The 20012-nt window shown below is 52.5% G+C and overlaps 5 protein-coding genes and 1 non-coding gene across 6 annotated transcripts; 3 read left to right on the plus strand and 3 right to left on the minus strand.

Annotated features, from left to right (window-relative positions):
* Positions 1-117: 117 nt before the first annotated feature.
* Positions 118-4668, minus strand: LAESUDRAFT_383205 (copper radical oxidase). The gene is made up of 23 exons (XM_040902257.1): positions 4524-4668; positions 4354-4460; positions 4162-4301; positions 4010-4108; positions 3859-3952; positions 3678-3808; positions 3517-3626; positions 3332-3468; positions 3149-3279; positions 3016-3094; positions 2932-2962; positions 2783-2877; positions 2600-2730; positions 2432-2550; positions 2314-2376; positions 1908-2258; positions 1630-1849; positions 1311-1576; positions 1228-1254; positions 1143-1146; positions 902-1080; positions 613-838; positions 118-553 (listed from the first exon to the last, which is right to left on the minus strand). Exons 1-23 carry the CDS (start codon positions 4572-4574, stop codon positions 297-299), a joined length of 3048 nt encoding a protein of 1015 aa, XP_040760805.1. The 5' UTR covers positions 4575-4668; the 3' UTR covers positions 118-296.
* A 2846-nt stretch (positions 4669-7514) lies between these two features.
* On the minus strand, positions 7515-9011 carry LAESUDRAFT_383391 (uncharacterized protein). Its single transcript, XM_040902258.1, has 4 exons — positions 8304-9011; positions 8196-8224; positions 7678-8127; positions 7515-7620 (listed from the first exon to the last, which is right to left on the minus strand). The coding sequence occupies exons 1-3, from the start codon at positions 8925-8927 to the stop codon at positions 7863-7865; spliced, it is 918 nt and encodes a 305-aa protein (XP_040760806.1). The 5' UTR covers positions 8928-9011; the 3' UTR covers positions 7515-7620; positions 7678-7862.
* Positions 9012-9030: 19 nt separating this feature from the next.
* On the plus strand, positions 9031-10868 carry LAESUDRAFT_744756 (uncharacterized protein). Its single transcript, XM_040911333.1, has 2 exons — positions 9031-9642; positions 9702-10868. Exons 1-2 carry the CDS (start codon positions 9136-9138, stop codon positions 10584-10586), a joined length of 1392 nt encoding a protein of 463 aa, XP_040760807.1. The 5' UTR covers positions 9031-9135; the 3' UTR covers positions 10587-10868.
* Positions 10869-11741: 873 nt separating this feature from the next.
* On the plus strand, positions 11742-12820 carry LAESUDRAFT_383573 (uncharacterized protein). Its single transcript, XM_040902259.1, has 3 exons — positions 11742-12004; positions 12069-12093; positions 12325-12820. Exons 1-3 carry the CDS (start codon positions 11902-11904, stop codon positions 12755-12757), a joined length of 561 nt encoding a protein of 186 aa, XP_040760808.1. The 5' UTR covers positions 11742-11901; the 3' UTR covers positions 12758-12820.
* A 1308-nt stretch (positions 12821-14128) lies between these two features.
* On the plus strand, positions 14129-14212 carry LAESUDRAFT_t74. The gene has a single exon. It is a non-coding gene; the product is annotated as a tRNA-Phe (tRNA).
* Positions 14213-15485: 1273 nt separating this feature from the next.
* Positions 15486-19215, minus strand: LAESUDRAFT_729581 (uncharacterized protein). The gene is given in 16 exon segments (XM_040909664.1): positions 15486-15700; positions 15758-15788; positions 15839-16105; positions 16177-16334; positions 16383-16447; positions 16499-16513; positions 16568-16690; positions 16746-17653; positions 17840-17980; positions 18023-18024; positions 18038-18073; positions 18123-18232; positions 18289-18676; positions 18732-18840; positions 18897-19096; positions 19155-19215. 16 exon segments carry the CDS (start codon positions 19200-19202, stop codon positions 15662-15664), a joined length of 2640 nt encoding a protein of 879 aa, XP_040760809.1. The 5' UTR covers positions 19203-19215; the 3' UTR covers positions 15486-15661.
* Between the last annotated feature and the right edge of the window lie 797 nt (positions 19216-20012).

Here is a 20012-nt window from a genome sequence, read left to right on the forward strand (position 1 = left end):
TGGTACCGCTACCAAATCGATTTGCACTTTCGGCAACGCTGCGCAAGCAACCACATTCCTGCGAAAGGTGTAGTGGACTGTAGTGAACCCTACGAAAAAACGTCGAACTGCTAGTCCCCATGGAACCATTGAACGGCCAAAATATTCGACCATCAGTCACAGGTATGCGGCAAAACGAACGAACGAACGACAGAGAAACGACGGAGCATACGATATTGTCATGAGAGAAAGGAAGGGGAGGGAACAACCAAAGTCCGAAGACGGGAAGGAAAGATAGCGAAAGGGAGAATGCTGGTTCAAAGCGGTCCCACACCGGGACGAGTGAAGTCAGGGAAATTGGGCCAATTGCCAAGTTCAGCCGGATCACCTCCAATGCGGACCCACAGCGAGTGCGAGGGAGTAGGGCCGTCGAGGACGAACAGCTGGTGCCAGCCGGGCGGAGAGACATAGGTGTTGGGAGGGGCCACGACGGTGCAGAGGTTCTCGCTACTGCAAGAGAACTCAGGGAAGAGCGTGCGACCGCCCATGTTGTTGCCGTGTGTGCTTGATGTCGCTGTAATCCTTGTCTGAGCCAAACGTAATGCAACTACGTTGCGGAAGTCCAGAGCTTACCCGCTACTAGAGACACTCTCATCGTGTCCGTGGTGCCTTCGTACAGGGTCACGTTGATTTGATAAGTGCCACCGTAGTCCCAATCGTTCTCCTCCACAGTGACTTCGGGCTGAGTTCGTCCTTGAGACAGGTAAGGAGGGATATAAACCTCAACTCTCATCTCCTCAGGTAGACCAGGAGTCTCCGGGTCACTACCGGAGATGAGGACACGGCCGTCCGGAAGAAGCTAGAGTACCGTCAAACGTATCGTCAAGTAAATCGAAAAGGTAAAGTTATAAGGAGGACGCACAGTTGACTCGGAGTGATACATACGGGCAACGATGGTGGTATTCAAGATTGACATGCGCTGATGCGCCGGTTGAGTGGGATCATAGAGCAGTGCCTGATAATTAGGGTCGGAACCGAGGCCGAAACCGGCTACACCAGCCTGTGCGCCGTTCACGATGAGGAAGGTACCGTCGGGGAGCGCTGTATAATTATCAAAATCAAATACACGGCCTTACGCACTCGGTGGCATTACGAAGACATACCAGACTAGCCATTGGTATGACGGTAACGATTCATCGTCATTAAAGTCAGCCTGTGCTCTTCAATAGTGCTGAACCACGGACATACCATGCATGTCATCACACGCTTTGAGGGCTAAATCGCAGTGGAAACTCAATCAATGCCAGAATCTAGTTCACGTCAAGACATACCATTCTTTCTATCGTCCACTCCGGATTCTCGACTTCTGGTTGGATACTAACACAGTTATCAAGCGCAATGCCGAAGTTGGATCCACCGCATACAAGGAGCGTAACCGGGTCTGTGTATGGTGCATACTGAGGGAGCATAACAGTCGTGGCCTCCATCGGATATGTTCTTCCGGCGAGGAAGCTCGTAACGGACCCCGGCATGTTCGGAAGAACTGTCAATGTCTCGAACGTCACAGGATCCAGGATCCGTGCTTCGTTATAGTAGCCTATGGATACGGGTGTTAATGCGGTCCAAGAAAATCCGACATGAACTGCTTACCGATGAAGATATTACCACTGGGGAGGATATGAAGGAATGGATAGAGGTTGTTGGGATCAGTACGGTTCAAATAGTCAAGGAACATGTATGTAGGTCCTCCCTCTGGAGTCGGGAGAATCTCGAGGGTGGGTTCAGGTGCACCGTTACTGCCAACCTCACCGCCTACGACAAGAACACTCCCATTGGAGAGGACCAGAGCTGAAGGATACCAACGTCCTCGCTGCGTTGCCGTTAAACGTCATGCACTTCATCTGTGAGGTAAAAAGATAACAACGTACCTGCAAACTCAACTCTTGCCAGTTCTCCTCCCAGTCGTTGGTGCCGTTCGCACCAGGGCTGCCGTCGGGCGTGTACAGTCTGACGCCGTAGGTACTCTCAACGCTCCACCCGCCCACGTTGAGATGTCTAGCGCCCCTGTCTGGCAGAACAACAGCGCCAGAACAGAAGACATCAGTCTTAACGTGCATGGTACGCCAAGCCAGGTCAAAGTTATCCGTAAGGCTGAGGTCGAGTTCGTATGCACCAGTGGAATTGTCGAATTCACTAGTACCCCACTTCTCCAAGAAAGCAACCTTGTTGTTGATCCCCAGAGTAGCTAGAAGAGGAACCACGACACCTCCGATTAGGAACTGTATCGAAGCAGTTAGCGAGAGAGCGGCTACAGTCGCCAAACTGTGACTTTACCTCGTATTGGCCAGTGACCTCTGGGGTGTGCCATACGTCCAGGCTGCCATTCCAGTAGTATAGCTAAAGCGGGAATTGAGTTTTGGGCGATGCCACTCTGGACGATGTGTCCACAAACCTGCAGTCGTTCTGGCCCACCGCATAGATGTTCAGGATCACCAGAGCAGGGCATAGAACAGTCAGACTGTTCAGAGAAACCAGGGCTATTCGTGAGGACATCCGAAATGTCTCCACACCCTGTGGCAGTGTCAGCACCCGGTCCTCAGCGAAACGTTGCTATACTGACAGCACTCATCTCCGTACTCCATTCCTGCAGCTGGGTAACCAAATAGGGCACACTGGTTGAGACATGCGTCGACAGTGTTGTTATCTGTCCATATGATCTGATACGGGAACGTTCTGTTGGCGCCGGGTTCCCTGATACAGGCGTGAGCTAAGCCTGCACGAGCCCACTCTGAAGGGGGCGTACTCAAGACAACCCTGGTACTGCCATTGACCGGGAAGGCTAGTATTCTGAGGTACTGGGACGGGGTAGGCAGTGACGCTGCCAGTGGATGTGTACACCTGGGTAAATTCAACATGAAGAGAGAACTACCAATGATAAGAATGTAACCATACCGAAAGTCTGTTCGGCCCGCCACAAGCCTCTCTGATTGGTCCAATTGTTAGCCACAGGACGAATAAATCTGGAATGATACGAACGTCGAGTTCCCTCCACATCCCATGTCACAATCACTCTCGTCGGCTATTACAGCACCATCGACCAAGGCATCCGCACAGACTACGTAAGGAGAATAATCAGTAATGCCCATATATGGGCGCGGAGGTGGCTTACAGCATTGCACACTGTACTCCAGTCCAGCTAGCGTGTAGTTCTGTCCTGCACAGCTCGCGATACAGCTTTCCACCGTCAGATACTGATTATCCGGAAGTTCATTAGCCATGACACGACCATAGGCATCATCCCTGAACAGACTGATAAGCCAAAGAGACCGACGATATGACTATGTCTTCTCACACATAGCAGGCAGCATATTCCCATGGAGAAGGAAGATCAGATGACACCGGGTAAACCGAGCTTGTGCCTCCGCCGCCTCCACCACCTCCTCCTCCACTCGTCGGGGGCGGAGGCGGAGTTCCAGTGTAGTTATACACCTGTAACAACATCAACAGGAATCCGAGGTGCACCTTCGTGAAACTCACATTCAGAGCATCTGAACCACCGCAGTGTTCCGAGCTGTTACCAGCACAGACCATGTTACAAGAATCCAGAGCGATGGGAACCGCGCCATTATCGAAATCAAGGCCGCAGACTACAGGATTTTGTGAAGAGAGAGGGCAACATAGTGAATGGAGCAGCTTACAGCATTGTGTGGAGTACTCCATTCCAGCTATGCTGTACCCGGCATTGTAACAGGCTGTGGTGCATGATTCAACATCAACACTGCCATCGACGGCTGGTGATGCTGCGAGCGCGCGTGCGTTAACGGAATCACTGAGCGATGGCATCAGAGGTGAGCTCCTCGTGAGATTTTATGTACCCACTTGTAGCACCCAAGCGAATCCCACAGGCCGACACTAGGGACAGTGGTAGGTGGAGGAGGAGGTGCGACACCACTCCAGTATAGGTTGAGGCGATCTAGGAGCTACCATCAGCAGGAATCGACTGGGATAATATATTCATATATTCTCTCACTTCCGGCACCGCAAATCTCGTTGGCGTCTCCACTGCACGCAGAATTGCACTCTGAGGCATTGGAATGGGTACCACCATTTTCTATGTCATTGCCGCAGTCTATCACAAATCAGTGTCACAATGTATTGGCATTGAGTAACGACAGTACGCACAGCACTCTTGCGCATACTCTACTCCGGCGTAGACATACGTGGTAGACAGGGAGTCACAGAAGTTGATGCAAGACTCGACCGTCATGTTGTCCGTGCTGGTATAGGATGCGCCGGTCAGAGTCCGCGAAGCCGTATTGTCCCTGTAATAACGAGATTAGATCACTACAGCATGCGTTTTATCGGGCAACGGACGTATAGCATCCTTGTGATGTCCAATTACTAGGCAAGTCAGAGGGAGGTGCTGACTGGCGTCGATGAATATGAGGATTAGGATGGATGTGGATGTGAGCCGCTTGAAGCTGCCACACACGCCAAAGTGTCAGAAAGTATGGACTCAACAAACATAACGAGTTCGAACGTACCACAGGCAGCAGTGCAGAAAGCACGGAAAACGAACGGATGAGGATGGTCATCCTCACACCCTACAGACAAAAGAGTGTATCCTGGGGGGGTGATGATCGCTCGAGGAGCATCGAGGACTCTTAAGTAGGTCTACGCCCTGCACACGCACACCAGCTGACTTGGAAATCTCGGATCCTTATGTCGCTTTGAGAGACGAAATGGGCATGCCCCTGCTTCGTCCCGTCTCTATCCGGCCGTCATGTTGACCATTCGTTCCTGGCGAGCTTCCTTGCTACGCCACATCAGGTCAGTTGGTCTCGTACTTGACAGCAGACAGCGTGTCTCGAAGCATTCAAGTATACCCATTGTACAGGGCAAGGCACGCGCATTGAAGCGCCCTGCACCGAGGGCGGCATCAAGGATTTTTTTTCAATTTAGAATTGTGGTCGTGGGCCTTGATAGAATGCCAGACGTAGCAAGCTGCACAACGGACTTCGAAAATCGAGACTTTCTGTCATTGCAAAAGGATGAGAATTTGCCTGTGAGGTAGAATGATCATGATGAGGTGGGATTCCTCGTGAGGATCTGTGGCACGAGAATTCGCGGAATGATCCTCACTGATTTGACAGCTCGCTGCCGTTCTCGCTCCAGGAAAAACCATTGTATGCATGCAAGATGCAATGTGTGCCCTCTTCCGACTCAAATGCCCAGCTTCGTTGCAACGGAAGGAGAACATAAGCTAGCCAAACTAAGGACGCTCGACTCTTGCCGTCGAAGCGCTTGACAGGGAAGGCTCACTAGGAGAGCCGATACATTAATCACGGTTCAGAAAGGCACGACTTCGTTGTCCATCAAGGAGGCTAATCTGTCCGAAGAATTGAATCTTGATGAAGGAAGTAAAGACGGATCATGCCCGCCATCGCCGACCAGAAGGAGCAGTTGAGGACGCCTTTCTCATATAATGACGGGAAGATAGTCTTGGCTCCCTATCCGTTCGGCAGACCGAGTCCGTCTTGTATGACGTGAGCATTCTTTAGCACCGATGAGGAAGACTTGCATGGCGGTGAGGCGCATGATGCCGTTTATTGGTCATCGTGATGCACAAAGGTCGCAGGAGGTACGTTATTGAACTACGGAACGTACACTCGTCAGACCTATAACGCACTGGACATAGACAGTCGAACTAGGCTTACAGCTCAGTGCACTGAATGAGCTCGCACCTCAAAGCTTGAAGACGACGGGTGATCGCGTAGATCAATCATCAAGATAGGAAGGTTTGTTTTGTTCCTCTGATAGATTCTGATCCGGTCACACCTCTGGGGAAGATGCACAAGGATCTCCACATAATGGCTATGCGCATTCCGGTAGAGTTTGCGTGCATTCATGAAAGGCAGTCTCGTTCCCCTGATCGACCGGTTACTGCCAAGACATCAGTCTACCTCGACATCCCATTCGTCCATGCAAATGCCGCACATACCGTGTCAACTAGCAGGTGGAAGATGATGCAAGACCGTCAATAGTGCAGCAAGATGATAGAGCATCGTCTTGTCCACAAATTGGTCAAATGTTGAACCATTGGACGCAGGTACAGACAAACAACTTCGAGTCGGAATGACACTTTTCGGGCAGTCCTTCTATGGATGACTATCAACCGTAGAAACAGTTGAACGGAACCTAACCACCGAACCCAGTGTATATTTCACACCCGGTGACATGTACCCGCACCGGATCAGCTCATACCGACTATTGTGCAAGCGATGTCGGGCGTGCCGTCTGCATATCGGAAAGCGAGCTTGGAGGGCACTTGCTGATAGGAACGCGCTCTGGCACGCACTCTTGGCATTGTTATGTCCGATGTCTGAAAGTATTGATTCATTCGAGATGACCTTGATAGTCACCCGAACTACGAGCTTTGAATTATTTGACGCCGCGATGAACGCGCAGAGCACGATTTGTGACCATAGGCGATAGCGTCTGTCCGAATGTGTGTACGAATCAATGATTATTCGTCGGCGTCCATTAGTCGCACCTACGGCTACGCGGAGCGCAACTTCGCTCACGCATCATTATCACGGCCCTACGGAACCTCCGACTGCATATGTGGTCCATCGTGACATGTGAGTCGTGGTCTGACCACAGAAGGGTCGATATCGAACAGCGGGCTTAACCCGCATGGGCCACCTTCCAGAAGTGACGAATTCTTCCGGGCGCGCGGTTTGAGTTCGTCGGGACAGACTTCGATGAGTGACCTGGTGGATTGAGAGTTTGCGATTAAGTCATACTCGGGGTCTCATGTCGTTTCAGGCCTGGCCGTGCGGAAGGCGAGGAGAAGCCGCCAAACGTACCTCCTCATCAAAGATTGCCAGGGCCGCATTTAGATGATCATTATAAGAATTGGGGTAAGAAATCCGTCCAGGACATTGGCTACCAGTAACCACCACCAGAAACGGAAATAATTCCTCCGTTCGCAGTCTATAGCGCGGGTCGAAGTCTCGAACGTTGGCAGAAATAGAGCTTTGAATTGACAATCCTGTTTGACCTGGCTTCCTGATGCGCGATTTCCAGCTACCGAGACATCAGAATTAACAAGGTATGGAACACACCTTCACCTTCTGGGAGTGGAACACCTTCGAGAAACACGGATGTATGCGTCCCTGCAGAGTTGAATGAGGGTCCTGATCAATTGAGACCCTGTGGCTAGGGAATCCACAAAGAACAGTCATTGTCCTGCGCCAAGTAGGAACCTGTCATCTGCAGAGTCCCTGACGAAGATGAATAACGTCGGATCGAGTACTAATGCGTACTCGCCCATGAGCGACGCTCGATAAGCAGGGACATATCTCCGAGAAGTAAAGCGCCAGGATATCCAACGTCAGAGCTTGTGGATATCAGACATGCCGCAGAGCGCGGGCTGCAGAAAGGGTCGCATCAGTAATGGCAGCACAAGATATCCGACCACAACCATTGAGGATATAGGAAGTCCATCAGTGATCACTGCTGGTGATTATTGGCCTAAGAAGGAGCACGCACTTATAGCATGAATCGTGCCATTTTATCGACTCCCTCCCGAACTGTGAGAACGTCTCAAGATCAAAGCGCATACACTGAGCCCTTCGGCTTCCGTTCGTAGTGTAAGAGAGCGCCCGCGGTGAAGAGAGACAGTTGGTGGCTTACAGCGCCTTGCATAATTGCGTGAAACAGCGCGGAAAAAAACCTTGTTTGTACGGGTGATATAGACTAGTCTCCACACTCTCTTGGCCCTGCGATGACCCCTGGTCCGTCAGTTCAAATCCATCAAGCTTGACACGAGCGAGTGACTCCGTTAAGCTGCATCACTCGTAGATTCATTCGTGCTGCTTTCAGTACCGCAGAACAGCCAGGCACCAAGGAATCGATTTGTCATCATAGACGCACCGCTTCCCAGCCGCCCGTTCAGTCATTCCTTCCCTGACTTGTCCACCGATGCCCGAAATCATAGCGCATGGTACCCAGCGCATCGGGTGCCAAATTAATCTCCGCGATGTAGTCGATGCGTGTATTTGAGGTCCAGAGAACGATAGGATTGAAGGTGGACCCTTACCTGCACGACTGCACGGTCCTGAATGATAGTCGTCCCGTTCTAGCCTCGGTTTTTAGTAAGCAGAGTAACGAAATCTGTTCCGCCAATGGTCGTGAGCCTCGCAAAGGCTCACCGAGTTTTACTAAGGCCGCTCCAATCCCGCTTCGTAGATTGGTCCATGTGGCAACAAGGCCTCATGCAGTGAGCATGAATAGATTGCGCGACGAGTAGCAATACATACAAAATTGTACAGAGTCAACGAGTTCTTAAACAGTCCAGGCGAAGTAAACCACAACGCCCCGTAGCGGTGGCCTCGACGACTTGACTGTACACGAGACTCGCCTGCTGGAAGGAGAATGACAGATGCTGGGAACGTGGGGCCTAGGGCAAAGAATCGCCGAAGAATGGACGCCCAGGATCCCACGACCGTCGAACCGGGGATCGCGCACCATTGAATCGTATCGAGACGGAGTTTCATGGGTCGGACTTCATCGAGCGCGGTGATGTTGCTCCGCTCAAGTCTGAGCCAACGAGACGGGTTCCGGCGCAATGCGAGGACCTGGACATCAGAGCGCGCTGGCAATTGACTGCAGGGGCCGCTCGCGGTTAGAGCAGTATATTGATGCCATTTGAACGGCTGCAATGTCGGCGAGAATGTGATATCAGCTCCACACCAGGACAAACTTGGAAGCCGAAGAGTGCAGATAGCTGCACGCAGCTGTACGATAGGACTGGCTGCGACCACACGCCGCAACGGTAGACACAGCGGCCAGCATCCCCGCCGACGACGAGCAGCAATTTGGCCCTGCCAGTGCAGCAAACGACGTCGCGGACAGAGAGCGAGGTAAGTTCCCACGGTCTGCATATTGTGGCGTGTGCGGCAGGGCGGGGCGCGAACCTTCTTTGCCTCCTCCCACCCCGACGAAATCTTACTCGCGGTCAGTCAACTTTGTTTTTGAAACTTTATACTCGGATTTTCGCTGACGATCGCCTCATGCTCTCATGCTCTCACCGCCTCCGTCGTCGACAATGGCCAACACTCTGCTGCGATGCCCTGATATAGGCTTTCCGCCATGTCCCACGATCCTCAGTCGCCTTCCTCCACATCCAACAACGCCAACAACACATGGACTGAGCCACCATGGACTGGCTGGATAGACACTACCGGCGACGCCCTCCTCATCCTTGAGGCCGCCAGGCGGGGCCTCATCCCTCGCGTCACCCGGCGCCTAGTCGACTCTGAGCGCAAGATGATAACCTCTGGCTCCGTCTTCGTCTTCGACGAGGACGAGAGCGGGATCAAGCGTTGGACCGACGGCTTCTTTTGGAGTCCGAGCCGTATTCTGGGCAATTTTCTGCTCTACCGTGAGACCGAGAAGCGAGGAGCTGGCCATCGGAGCGCTCGATCAGAGCAGAACGCTGCGGAGAGCGAGGACGGTACTAAGCCTGAGGGGCAGACACTAAGCCGGCCGAAGAGCGAGACACACCGTTTGGTGGGCGTCGACCGCCAGCGGGAGCGCAGCCTGGTCGGCAGCCTCACCAACAGTTATAAATTTAAAGCTGGCGGGATGATGAAGAAGGTATGTGTTCTTGTTGACAATGGCGCCTGTGCGGGTCGTCACCTCCCTTTTTCTTGTAGACATTCTCGCTGTCAATTGGCGGCGTTGCGCAGCACCTCATCTCATACTACAAAATCGAAGATGTTGAGCAGGGCAGGCTCCGTTCGCCGTCGTCGCTGCCGGAGCTTGCCGCGCTCGACATCAGCCCCGAGTACCTCGACAAGACGCACTTTCGGAACCCGCCCAAAGTCGAGATCGGCGTCGATGGTATCCCTCGCTACCGCGGCGAAGCGGATGACACTGACAGCTCTCCTCACTTGCTGACGTCGCCGCTCGCGTCTGGGCTCCCGCTCTACCCGGACGCCGAGTCGGGCTCGCACAAGCGCGCAAAGCGGTACGACCCCTACAGTGGCAACACCACAAAACGCAAAGGCAAGTCCAAGGGCGCTGCAGCGAGTCAGGACTCGTCTACGGCGGATGCGTCTTCCCAACCGGTAGCTGTCGCGGTGCACCAGCCGCAGGCAGGCTACCCCGGGCCAGAGATAGCAAGCGGCGTGCCTCATTATGGGCCGTATGGCTATTACCAGGTGCCTCCTCCTGGCTATCCTACCGCGCCGATGTATCACCCCGCCGCATACTCTGCGCTCCCTCCTCCGCCAACAGGCTCGCCACTCCCGCACCAGAGTCCCACGCCGCCGCAACAAGCCCCGCCCCCGCCGTTCTACCCTGGATATGCAGGCTCACCAGTCGAGCCACCGCATCCGAGTTCAGCGCAATTGTATCCTTCATACTACGCACCTCCTCACGGGTACGCGGCCTACCCCGCCAGCGTCTCGTGGCCGCACTACAGCTACCCTGCACCGCACAGTGCGCAGCCTCCTGCGGGCGCCGCGGGTGTGCAGGACACCGACGGCGGCGACGATAGCGACGGTCGTGGGGAAGCCGGTGGAAGCACGGGGGCATAGATGTGTTCTCAAATTGGATATATGCATTCGTGTCCGTCTGGTCACGATCTCTCTGCCTTTCGCCCTGCTCTGCATGTTGCTTTCGCGTATCTCCCACGTCGACGTCTTGGCTTCTCGGCTATGCTATGCCCGCTCTCTTATACCACAGCTTAGTTGTATTCCCCTTTCTCGTGCCAGTTCATTATGTCTCCGCCTCGTCCTGGAAGAATCGTCTGGTGTATATGTGTATCCTTAAGTCTGCCCCTTCATGTGACGTTGTACAATAGTGAATGAAAAGAACATAGTTTATCATGTTCGTGGAGCCGCTTTGAACGTGACGCTGTTGACTAGGGAGGTCCGCTGTTCCTTCGTGACGGGGAATCGATACCCCAGGTGTCAGTCACGTGCTTGTATTTAATCGACAGGCACTACGCTGAATTGCATGGTCCGTGCGCAGAGTATCAAAAGAAATCTTCCAAAGTTGAGGGTCATTAAAAGACAACGCAGGATCGTGGCTCTCAAACAGGATCTCTACAGAGGTCTTTGTTCCATTCATCCAGTCCAGCGCCACGGCTTAGCGCTCAGCATTGCGCGCGCTCATCGCGCATCGTACTAAACATTGAACAACACGAGCCATCTTACGGAAATCGCGCTTCATCGCATGCAGCAAGAGGCAGCAAGAAAATGATAATTGAATTGAATATTTCAGCCTTGCCCATCAAGTGAGTGATATTGGAAACCCCATTTTGCACCTTTCTTGTGCATTGATTTGCTCTCGTGATTGACTCAGAAGATGATAGGATGTCTAAGCGGGGTGTCAAAGAAAGTTCACAAGTCTTCATATCGTTCTAGTCGTACGAGTTGGTAGTTTCGTTGCGGTAACAGCGACCTCCAGCAAAAAGTCGCGCTTTGAGCGAGAGCAATATTTCAGGCCTTCAGGCCTAGAGTAGGTTTGCATCCACGAGCAGCGGTACGCAACCTTGGATGCTCGTCGCCAGAAATACCTCGTCTTCATGTACACGCTCCGCACTCAGCAAGGAGGTTTTCGCCCAGGCGCAAACTCCAAAGTGGCGCACGCATCTCCGTCGTCTCAATGTATTAATCGCCGCACATGCTACGAGTAACGACAGGTCACAAGAAAGGATGGCACAGGCAAGCAAGTACCAGACGTTGGGCCTCCTGGAGCACTTTGAATGCCTCCCCAATCTCCATCTCCATTTCCTCTTCCGCCTCCCAGTCGCGATTGTCCGTCTCCATACCCGAAACCTGCAACCCCGTGCGTAATTCCACTACCGTGCTGTAATTATCGATTGCCGCAAGGTACGACTCGAGACGCATGTGCCGAATCACGGAAAGGGTCTCTGCCATCTCCACCCTCTCTGCCCATACCTTCACCTTCTCCTTGCAGCTCGCCTCGGAAAACTCTGGATCCTCCTCAAGTATGCTCATAATCATCGCATTCAAGTCTTCTTCCATTGACTCGTTGCCTTCTTCGATCTCCAGCAGCCAATCCACGTAGCCATCCTCCGTAAGTCGTGCGCCGTCATTGACCACACTCGCTTCTTCGTCTGCATCCTCGACTTCGCTTGTGTCCTGATCCGACCCCTCTGCCGTCTCGGCATCTTCGTCGTCGTCTTCCACCACATACTCCGAGTCTTCATCCTCTCCCCCGTCGTCCGAGTCCGAGTGCTCGTCGCTCTCATCCTCTTTCCCACTGTCCGAGTCGGAGTGTTCGTCACTCTCATCCTAATTTCATTAGTTTTTCTGAGTTTCACCTGCATTCGTCACCCACTTCTGCATCAATCATCTCCTCTTCCACCTGCGTCACGCCATCTCGTCCCCTATGTGTTTGTCTCAACACACCTTCAACGTGTTTGCTGGACTTCGATGCCCCGCTCGCCAATTCCGCGCCCGTACCAGCCAGCATCTCTTCCTGTTGGAACAACGTTAGTCCTCACCAGACCCCGCTAGAGAGAGCGACTCACCAGTCTAGCTATCTGCCTATTCGTCCTCTCAACCAGGTTCGCATCAAGACGAGCCGCTTCTTGCCGTCGCTGGTCAATGCGTGCAGCGATCTGCTTGTGCTCCAGTGTCGCAATCACCTCGGTTGCCTGTCGTGGCTTTGGCGCGCTGGACGTGACGAAGGTCGTCTGTTCCTCTGCGCTTCGAGTTTCGTACACGGCATCTTCTGAGGGGGACATGATAGTTGCACGCGAGCTGCAATCTTTGCAAGCCAGCTGCTGTTAGCTACTTAGCCACGATACCTTCGGCCTTTTTCTGCACCTCCGCCGCTTGTCCATTCATCGCCTCGCGTGCTATCAATTCTCTCGCTGCGCTTCTAGAACGCATATATGAGCTCCACCATTCACCGATAGTTTTCGATGCATTGCGTTGCACCCGCAGTTGCGCGCAATGTAGCCAAAAGCGACACCGGTCGACAGCTTGTCAATCCTCTTCAAAGCAGTGGCTAGTCAGTGGAGCGGAACCATCTATATCAATCGTCTCTGATGCGTAACGTTTCAGACGACATCAACTGAAATCCACGCAGACACGAAACCAGCGACTGCTAAGCGCTCAGCGCTCAATGCCGCCATTAATCGGCGCAGTTCTCCTCGGAGAGCGCAGATCTCAACACTCCCATCAAGACATCAGATGTCTCTACCGCGAGCACAAATCGCGTAGAGCTCTACGTCGAAGAACCTCAAATATGCAATTCTGACCCAGAATCATGCCTCGCACGTTCAGCGCAAGACTAGTCAGGTATGCGCATGTCGTGGCGGGTCTCCTTGTGCCTCAGATATCCAGTCCAGCAGTGCCGCAAGCGTTAAAATCCCAGAGGGCCGCCGACGTAGTCGCAATGTCCCTCATGGCGATGTCGCAGATGCTCGATTCATAACCTTGTCGCCAGGCACGCTCACAGCCCCATTCCTGATTGATCTGCAGCGTCGCAGAAAGCCAATCTCGATAGATTGATCCGCGCACCCTTGCAGCTTCCACTGCTGATGCTCAAATACTCGCCGATCGATGCTCCCCAAGAACACCCACCCACAACTCTCTAGCTACCGCTCGTCGCACGTCATACCTGAATCTTGCACACATGATGCACATCGCTCACTCCTTCTCCACCTGTCCCGCACCGTTAAATAGCCGTGCAGAACACTTCCAGCTTCAATGAGGACCGATATGGCATGTCTGGTCCGCGACGGGCCCGACGTGGACTCTAAGAAACAGTGACCTAGTTTTTACTACATACATCTCCGGTGCAGCACTTGACCACATCATCTAGGTGATTGTCCGCCGTTGCCTGTAGATATGCGACCCCACCAGTTGAGTCAAAAATGTCCGGGTCTCTAAGCACGTCACGGATGATAAATGAAATTTGCATGTAGTTATAGACCTTGCGATCAGCATGTCTTTGTGACCTACAGTGAAACAACATTGACCCACCGAAATTGTTTGAGAAGGATCTCAGCGACGCCGACCAACGAACCTGTCTGGTCCTATCAGTTTGGCATTGTCGTTGTCTCGTTCGAACATGTATTATGTTTTGGCTTCATTATGTAGCCGGGATAGCTCAGCTGGGAGAGCAACAGACTGAAGATTTAATTGGCTTCTGGAGGTCCCGTGTTCAATCCACGGTCCTGGCATACCCTTTTTGGTGTACAGCTGAAATTAAGATGGAGGTCCCATGTTCAATTCACGCTCGCATTTTTCCATTAATTTTAGAGAACATTGATCTGTATTTTCTTCCGTAAAGCCAATTTGTCTATGTCACAATCGTTCAAGTTGAAGACTAGAATTCTCATAGCGATAACTTAATAATACCATGTTTTATATTTACCTCTAACATATAGATTGCTAATATGATGCTGCAAAGGCTATCATTACTACCACTAGTATGCTGTCGAAGCTGCCTACATATTTCTGATACATAATTACTCTGTGGCTTTGCCTACGACCTGTGATCTCCTTACTGTTGGCATTTGGGCACGGAGCGTGGATGCGAGAGGCCCCAGTGCGACCTGCGCCACTGGCATGGGAGAGTAGTAGCATGCATGTATATAATCACTGGAGACATGGAGCCATTTTTCACCATGTAAAATGCCTTACAAATGGGAACTGGTATTTTATCTTTGTGAAAAGGATTCACCTCCATCACAATTGACATTGCATATTCCAAACTTGGGACTTGATATACCATTATAGCAAATCAATATTATCTATTTTATCTATTTTGAGGATACACAACTCCAAACACTGCACAAGGACTATGCCAGCCTAGAGTATCCAATCACAAATTAGCTCATTGGGCCTCACACTAAAGCATATAGTGGTATATTTGTAGCAGAGCCATATACTCTGTGCAATATTATATGGTTTCTCTTGGGGGTATAGACAAGATAAGTCAACTCAGATTTGCAATGGTGACAAGTTAAGTTACAAACTCAAAATATGTAATGGTAATTGCAATTGCACTAGATCCTTTGCACAAAGATAAAATACCAGTTCACATTTGTCACACATATTACATGGTGACAAATGCCTCCATGTCTCCAGTGACGGGATGTCTCCAGTGAGGGGCCATCGGTTTGGCCCCGTGGAGCCATCTTCTAGAGAGCGGGCGACTCCCAAATTCCTGGCCGCGCAGCGGGCTGGCCGGGAAAGTCAACACTTACACAGTTATTTCCATCGGCGTATCCCCCTATGGCTGACATACATCTGACTGCTTTGTATAAGCGCATGCATTATGGTATAGAGTGAGCAAATGTAAGTACGTTCACATACAGACAAGCCAATTACGCAAACTATCCACGAAGTAATCTATCAAACCCGACCATGAAATGCAAGTAGGAGCAGCGAGGGATCCAATCTTTATCCGGAGAATGTGTGTGCGAAGAGAGGGTCCGGTAATTCTAACTAGCATGAGTACAGTTCTCGGCGAGCAAGTACGATTCATCTAAGAGTCTGAAGCGGAATGCGGCGGAAGCGCATACGTGTAGGCGTTATGACATACGCGGGAATTCCGCGTAGAACAGGGTTCAGTTTTGAAGGAGCAGTCTAGACTGCCGACAGAGTCCGAGGATAGCGATGTGAACTCAGTATGAGAAGATCATGAACCACGGGTTCAGCACAACCTGTTGGACAAAACAATGAGCTTTGTTGGCGAGCTAAGAGAAGCTGTGAACACTTACGGGATACAAAATATGGCACCCTACGACGATCCTGCAGTCCAGTCAGCAACCACCCAACACCATCTAGAGGTCGCGACTTACGCCAATGGGAGGATCACTGCCCAATCTGCCACTACGATTTGCCATCCAGTTGGGATGACCCCCGTCGCGAGTATGATCATCGCGACGACGATAAGCAAGCTCAGCACGAGTGCGATCCAGAAGCGCTTGAGGATCTTAGGCACCTCGAGCCAGAAGTTCGAGCGCTCGACCTCCTTCTTCGTCGCGCCCCACGTGATATTGTAGGAGAAGAGGTGCGCGAGCAGGGCTTGCGAGAGATGGATGGAGAGGCCGCCGAAGAAGAAGAAGCTTTGAAGATGACAAAGATCAAGATTTGCGCTCAAGAGGGCTTATAGGCCATGTACAGAGGTCAGACTCACAAGAAGGGGACCCAAGTGACGTTCTCGAGCAGCGAGTCGAACAGGCTGCGCTGGCCCAGTCGATACTCCAGCAGAGTGAAGCCGAGATTACCGGCACCAGGAAACACGACTGTGCAAGCCAACCAGATTTCGAAACTGTGTAGGTAGTAGCCATCGACCTGTATGATCGTGAGACGATAGAACATGTACGGGAGGTTCCAACTTACAGTGATGTCCCAGCCAAGGATAAAATAGTTCATTATAGAGAGGACGGCAGAGGCGGCAATACCATCTAATGCAGAGTTAGACAAGGAACATTATTTCCATTGAGCAAGTGGCTTACAGTAGGAGAACATGTCTACAGACACCGATCAGCGAATTCGCTTACAAGCTTAAACGGCAGACGACGTACAGGACAACATGCTGATCTTGTAGTGAAGGGGCGCTGCGGACCATATGAAGATTCGAAGTTGCTTCGTGATAGGGCCCATGCGCCACCAGTCCTTGAGCGGGTTAAAGATGAGCTCATTGCAGCCTACCAATCCAAAACAGTTGATATTGCGACTCCTTGAAGGAAATGCATATCTTACCGTACGAATATTTCTGCCAGCGGTTGAGCTCGTCATCACAAGTGAGCGAGACACCCTCCTTGAAGCCGCCCTCAGAGTACGTGGACCACCGGATGATGTACCCCTTTAGCTGCAGGCGCAGTGCCATATCGAAATCCTCCGACACGTTGACCTCCGACCAGATCTTCTTCACGCCATCTTCTGGATCAATGAACGCCGCGTCTTGCAGCGCCGACCAGCGCAAGAACGCATTGTGCCCGACAAACGGCGCGACCTCGCCATTCGCACATCCCATAGAGATACACTTGTTGATCCGGCGCGTAAAGTGGGCGATGCCATTTTCGAAATAGTGGTGAGCAACCTGCATGACGTCCGACTCGTGCTGGATGATCGCGACCTCGGGACACTCGAACAGCTCTCGCGCCGCGTCACGGAAGCAGTCCTCAGGAACGATCGTGTCCGAGTCGACGATGAGGATGACCTCGCCAACCCGAATGGACTTGCCGTTGCACGCCCAGGGCTTCCACCGCCGCCCGTTCTCCTCATAGATCTCCTCGATCGCCATGTTCATCGCCTTGTCCTCGAGGCTCTCCTCATTCTCCGACACGCTGCCAGTCGTTCCGTGAGCCGCTGCCTCCTCTGCCTGGAGTGCGAGCAGATGTTTCTCCAGTTTGAGCGAGAGCGCCAGGCCATAATTCATGTTGGAAGCCTTCTTGAATCGTCCAGCACGCTTGAACCCATCAGGCGAGTTATCGTGCGGCGGACGCGCAACCCAACCAATGTTGTGGTCGGCATAGAAGGCAATGCGCTCGGCACGCTCGGCTTCGGAGATGAGCTGGAGGCCATCATCGTGGACGAAAATGGAGGATGTGCCGCCTTGCCGGGCGTACGTCTGCATTGCCTTCTTGAGCGAATACACAGATGGCGCGCTAGTAGGGTTCGAGATAGTCAGACTGGATGCTCATTACTGCCGGCACGACGCCGCCACCCATTGAGCCAAACAAACAGCCTCAATCGAGATAGCGACCGAATTTGCAAATCTATACTAGGGCATATAACGTCGCTGGCTGTTACAGCCTCCGCGATTGACACAACGACTGGATGGAAGGACTTACATTGTTTCCTTAAGGCTCTCTTTGTAGACCGGAAGCTCGACCGTTATGTGCGGCAAGTTCGAGTCCACCAGCTTGTTCGGAGCAGGAGGCACGGCAGAATAGTATCTCGAATTCTCATGAAATTGCGCAACCGGTCCGAGCCTGCAGCAGGAGCATATAAGATACACATGATCATGAGTACTGAGTTCGTACTCACACGTAAGAGACGTTGGTGACGATCTGCAAGGAAAAGAACTGCGATCCAAGTCAGATACCCGCTCTTGTCCCATGATGTAGCACTTACCAGAGAAACGCAGAACAGTAAGGGAGTGGTCACCAACAATGCGAAGCGAATGTACGTGCCATCCAGCACACATTCTTGAATCAGGGTGTTGATGCCGCTTGCGATAAAGACTGTGCCAATGCTCAGCTCATACTCACTCCAAGAAGCTCTACCCACGAGGACTCACATATGGAGAACGCTGCCGCAAGTCCACCGTACACCGGGGCAAAGAGACGCACAGGCCGCACTGACGCACCATCAGCGGTCTTCTCCACGTCATCCTTCGCGGACACCCAGTAATTGAAGAAACCAAGACCACGACTCTTCTTCTTCGGCTTAGCCTTCTCCTGTGTAGCCGCAGAAACCTCCTTCTCGTCCATGATCGGCATGGCCTTCTCAGTGAGATTTACGTCCGACGCCGAGGAGGTCGTCGAGGGCACCGCAGAGCTCGCGAGAGAAGTGAAGGCAGACCGTTGCTTCCATACAAGCTGGATGAGCTTCTCTTCGAGCTCGCGACACGTAGGAATGATCGTGTCGAGCGAGTACGACCAGACCACTAGGACACGCTCATCGCGCTACGGAGGCTCGGGATCAGCCGAGATCGCGATGAACATATTAAAAGTCGCTCACAATGAACGCAGCACACTGTTCCTTGTCCGCACGAGACAAAAACGGCATGCTCTCCAGAACTTGTATGCGCGTGTCGACGTCGACGAAGATGGCATCCGCATCTTCCTTTCTGTTCGCAACCATCAGTTCTTGGCTCACTATGGCGCTGATAGAACCGAGACTCACACTGTGGCAAGCGCAGCGTGGATGGCGGCGCTGCGAATCTTGACGGCCACAACGGGGTTGAGGCCCCTGACCGCCGCCTCAAACGGCTCGAGATAGTGGTTCTCGTACGGGAATACGCGGAAGTGCCCATTGGCTACACGGAGGCAGACGCCGGCGTGTACATTCTCCTCCGAGGGCTTGAACCACGCATCGCCTTGGGTCTGTGAATGGTAAGGTGCCGTTAGAGCTGGGTCGATGCAAGAGGTGACGCATACATACCTGCTTGAAGATGTGATGAAGCAACGCATCGTACGCATCGTAATCCATGGCCGCGGAATGGAGCGGGCGACGAGGTACAAGAAGGAGGGTATACGCCTGCTGGTGGCCAAGCTGAACCAAGGGGCGGTCGGCTTTGCTCTAAATTCGATGGTGACATTATAATAAATCAGCCCAGGGGGAGATGAAGCGCGGGTTGCCATGTTGATCCCAGAGTAGATCATGGCAGATGGTCAGTGAGAATATGTCAATGAAGGAACAGCGCGCTATGCATGTCCGCGAATTCCGGCGCGGTCTGCAACCGATGTCGGATTGGGCAGAACAATCTCCACCGCCATGCATCACACCCTGGTCAGGGCATCCTTGTGCAACTTCTTCCGTGACAGAAAGTATGGACACTCCGAAAAGGGAGCTCGGGACCGATTGTCTGTCATGCCATCTTCCAGGCGGGCGCCGGAGGGTTCCGCGCTGAGCGACGCTCGGGCTCAGACAGCAGCCGCAGGACCGATCTTTGCAGGATTCGTTTTACCGATGATCGTGCCTTGCGCGATTCTGATAGCAGAAAATGCAGATGTACGGCCTACGTCCGTCAACTCGGGATGTTCGCCGCTATCAATCTTCCCTTGCTGCCTGTTTCGGGCTGTGAGGGTATATCACTCCAGTCAGCAACAGGCGTCTTTGGAAGGTGATTGACAAAGCTGCCTGGTCACAGATTGTTGTAGCGGGTTGCGCACCTGCACCGAGGAAAGTGCTATTAGTCTCGGAAGATGATGAACGCGCAGAACTCTGCCTTTTACATAAGTTACATCCCGGACGTGCGTATTACGTATGCGATCAATTTCCGGCTCCGGGCTGAAGCGT

The sequence above is a fragment of the Laetiporus sulphureus genome (genome assembly GCF_001632365.1).
Source record: "Laetiporus sulphureus 93-53 unplaced genomic scaffold LAESUscaffold_43, whole genome shotgun sequence".
Classification (NCBI taxonomy): domain Eukaryota; kingdom Fungi; phylum Basidiomycota; class Agaricomycetes; order Polyporales; family Laetiporaceae; genus Laetiporus; species Laetiporus sulphureus.

What these genes read in the sequence shown, in the direction of transcription:
- LAESUDRAFT_383573 (XM_040902259.1), top strand. Translation starts at nt 11,902, where the DNA reads ATGTGCCGAATCACGGAAAGGGTCTCTGCCATCTCCACCCTCTCTGCC. An exon ending in AAACTCTGGATCCTCCTCAA is followed by an intron (nt 12,005 to 12,068) that starts GTATGCTCATAA and finishes TTCGATCTCCAG; the next exon opens with CAGCCAATCCACGTAGCCAT. An exon ending in AATCCACGTAGCCATCCTCC is followed by an intron (nt 12,094 to 12,324) that starts GTAAGTCGTGCG and finishes TAATTTCATTAG; the next exon opens with TTTTTCTGAGTTTCACCTGC.
- LAESUDRAFT_383391 (XM_040902258.1), bottom strand. Translation starts at nt 8,927, where the DNA reads ATGCAGACCGTGGGAACTTACCTCGCTCTCTGTCCGCGACGTCGTTTG. An exon ending in CGTTGACTCTGTACAATTTT is followed by an intron (nt 8,225 to 8,303) that starts GTATGTATTGCT and finishes CAATCTACGAAG; the next exon opens with CGGGATTGGAGCGGCCTTAG. An exon ending in AGCGGCCTTAGTAAAACTCG is followed by an intron (nt 8,128 to 8,195) that starts GTGAGCCTTTGC and finishes CTAAAAACCGAG; the next exon opens with GCTAGAACGGGACGACTATC.
- LAESUDRAFT_744756 (XM_040911333.1), top strand. Translation starts at nt 9,136, where the DNA reads ATGTCCCACGATCCTCAGTCGCCTTCCTCCACATCCAACAACGCCAAC. An exon ending in CTGGCGGGATGATGAAGAAG is followed by an intron (nt 9,643 to 9,701) that starts GTATGTGTTCTT and finishes TTTTTCTTGTAG; the next exon opens with ACATTCTCGCTGTCAATTGG.
- LAESUDRAFT_383205 (XM_040902257.1), bottom strand. Translation starts at nt 4,574, where the DNA reads ATGACCATCCTCATCCGTTCGTTTTCCGTGCTTTCTGCACTGCTGCCT. An exon ending in GGATGTGGAGGGAACTCGAC is followed by an intron (nt 2,963 to 3,015) that starts GTTCGTATCATT and finishes TGGACCAATCAG; the next exon opens with AGAGGCTTGTGGCGGGCCGA. An exon ending in GGCAAGAGTTGAGTTTGCAG is followed by an intron (nt 1,850 to 1,907) that starts GTACGTTGTTAT and finishes ACGGCAACGCAG; the next exon opens with CGAGGACGTTGGTATCCTTC.
- LAESUDRAFT_729581 (XM_040909664.1), bottom strand. Translation starts at nt 19,202, where the DNA reads ATGGATTACGATGCGTACGATGCGTTGCTTCATCACATCTTCAAGCAG. An exon ending in TACTGTTCTGCGTTTCTCTG is followed by an intron (nt 18,074 to 18,122) that starts GTAAGTGCTACA and finishes CTTGGATCGCAG; the next exon opens with TTCTTTTCCTTGCAGATCGT. An exon ending in TCCTTGGCTGGGACATCACT is followed by an intron (nt 16,335 to 16,382) that starts GTAAGTTGGAAC and finishes ACGATCATACAG; the next exon opens with GTCGATGGCTACTACCTACA.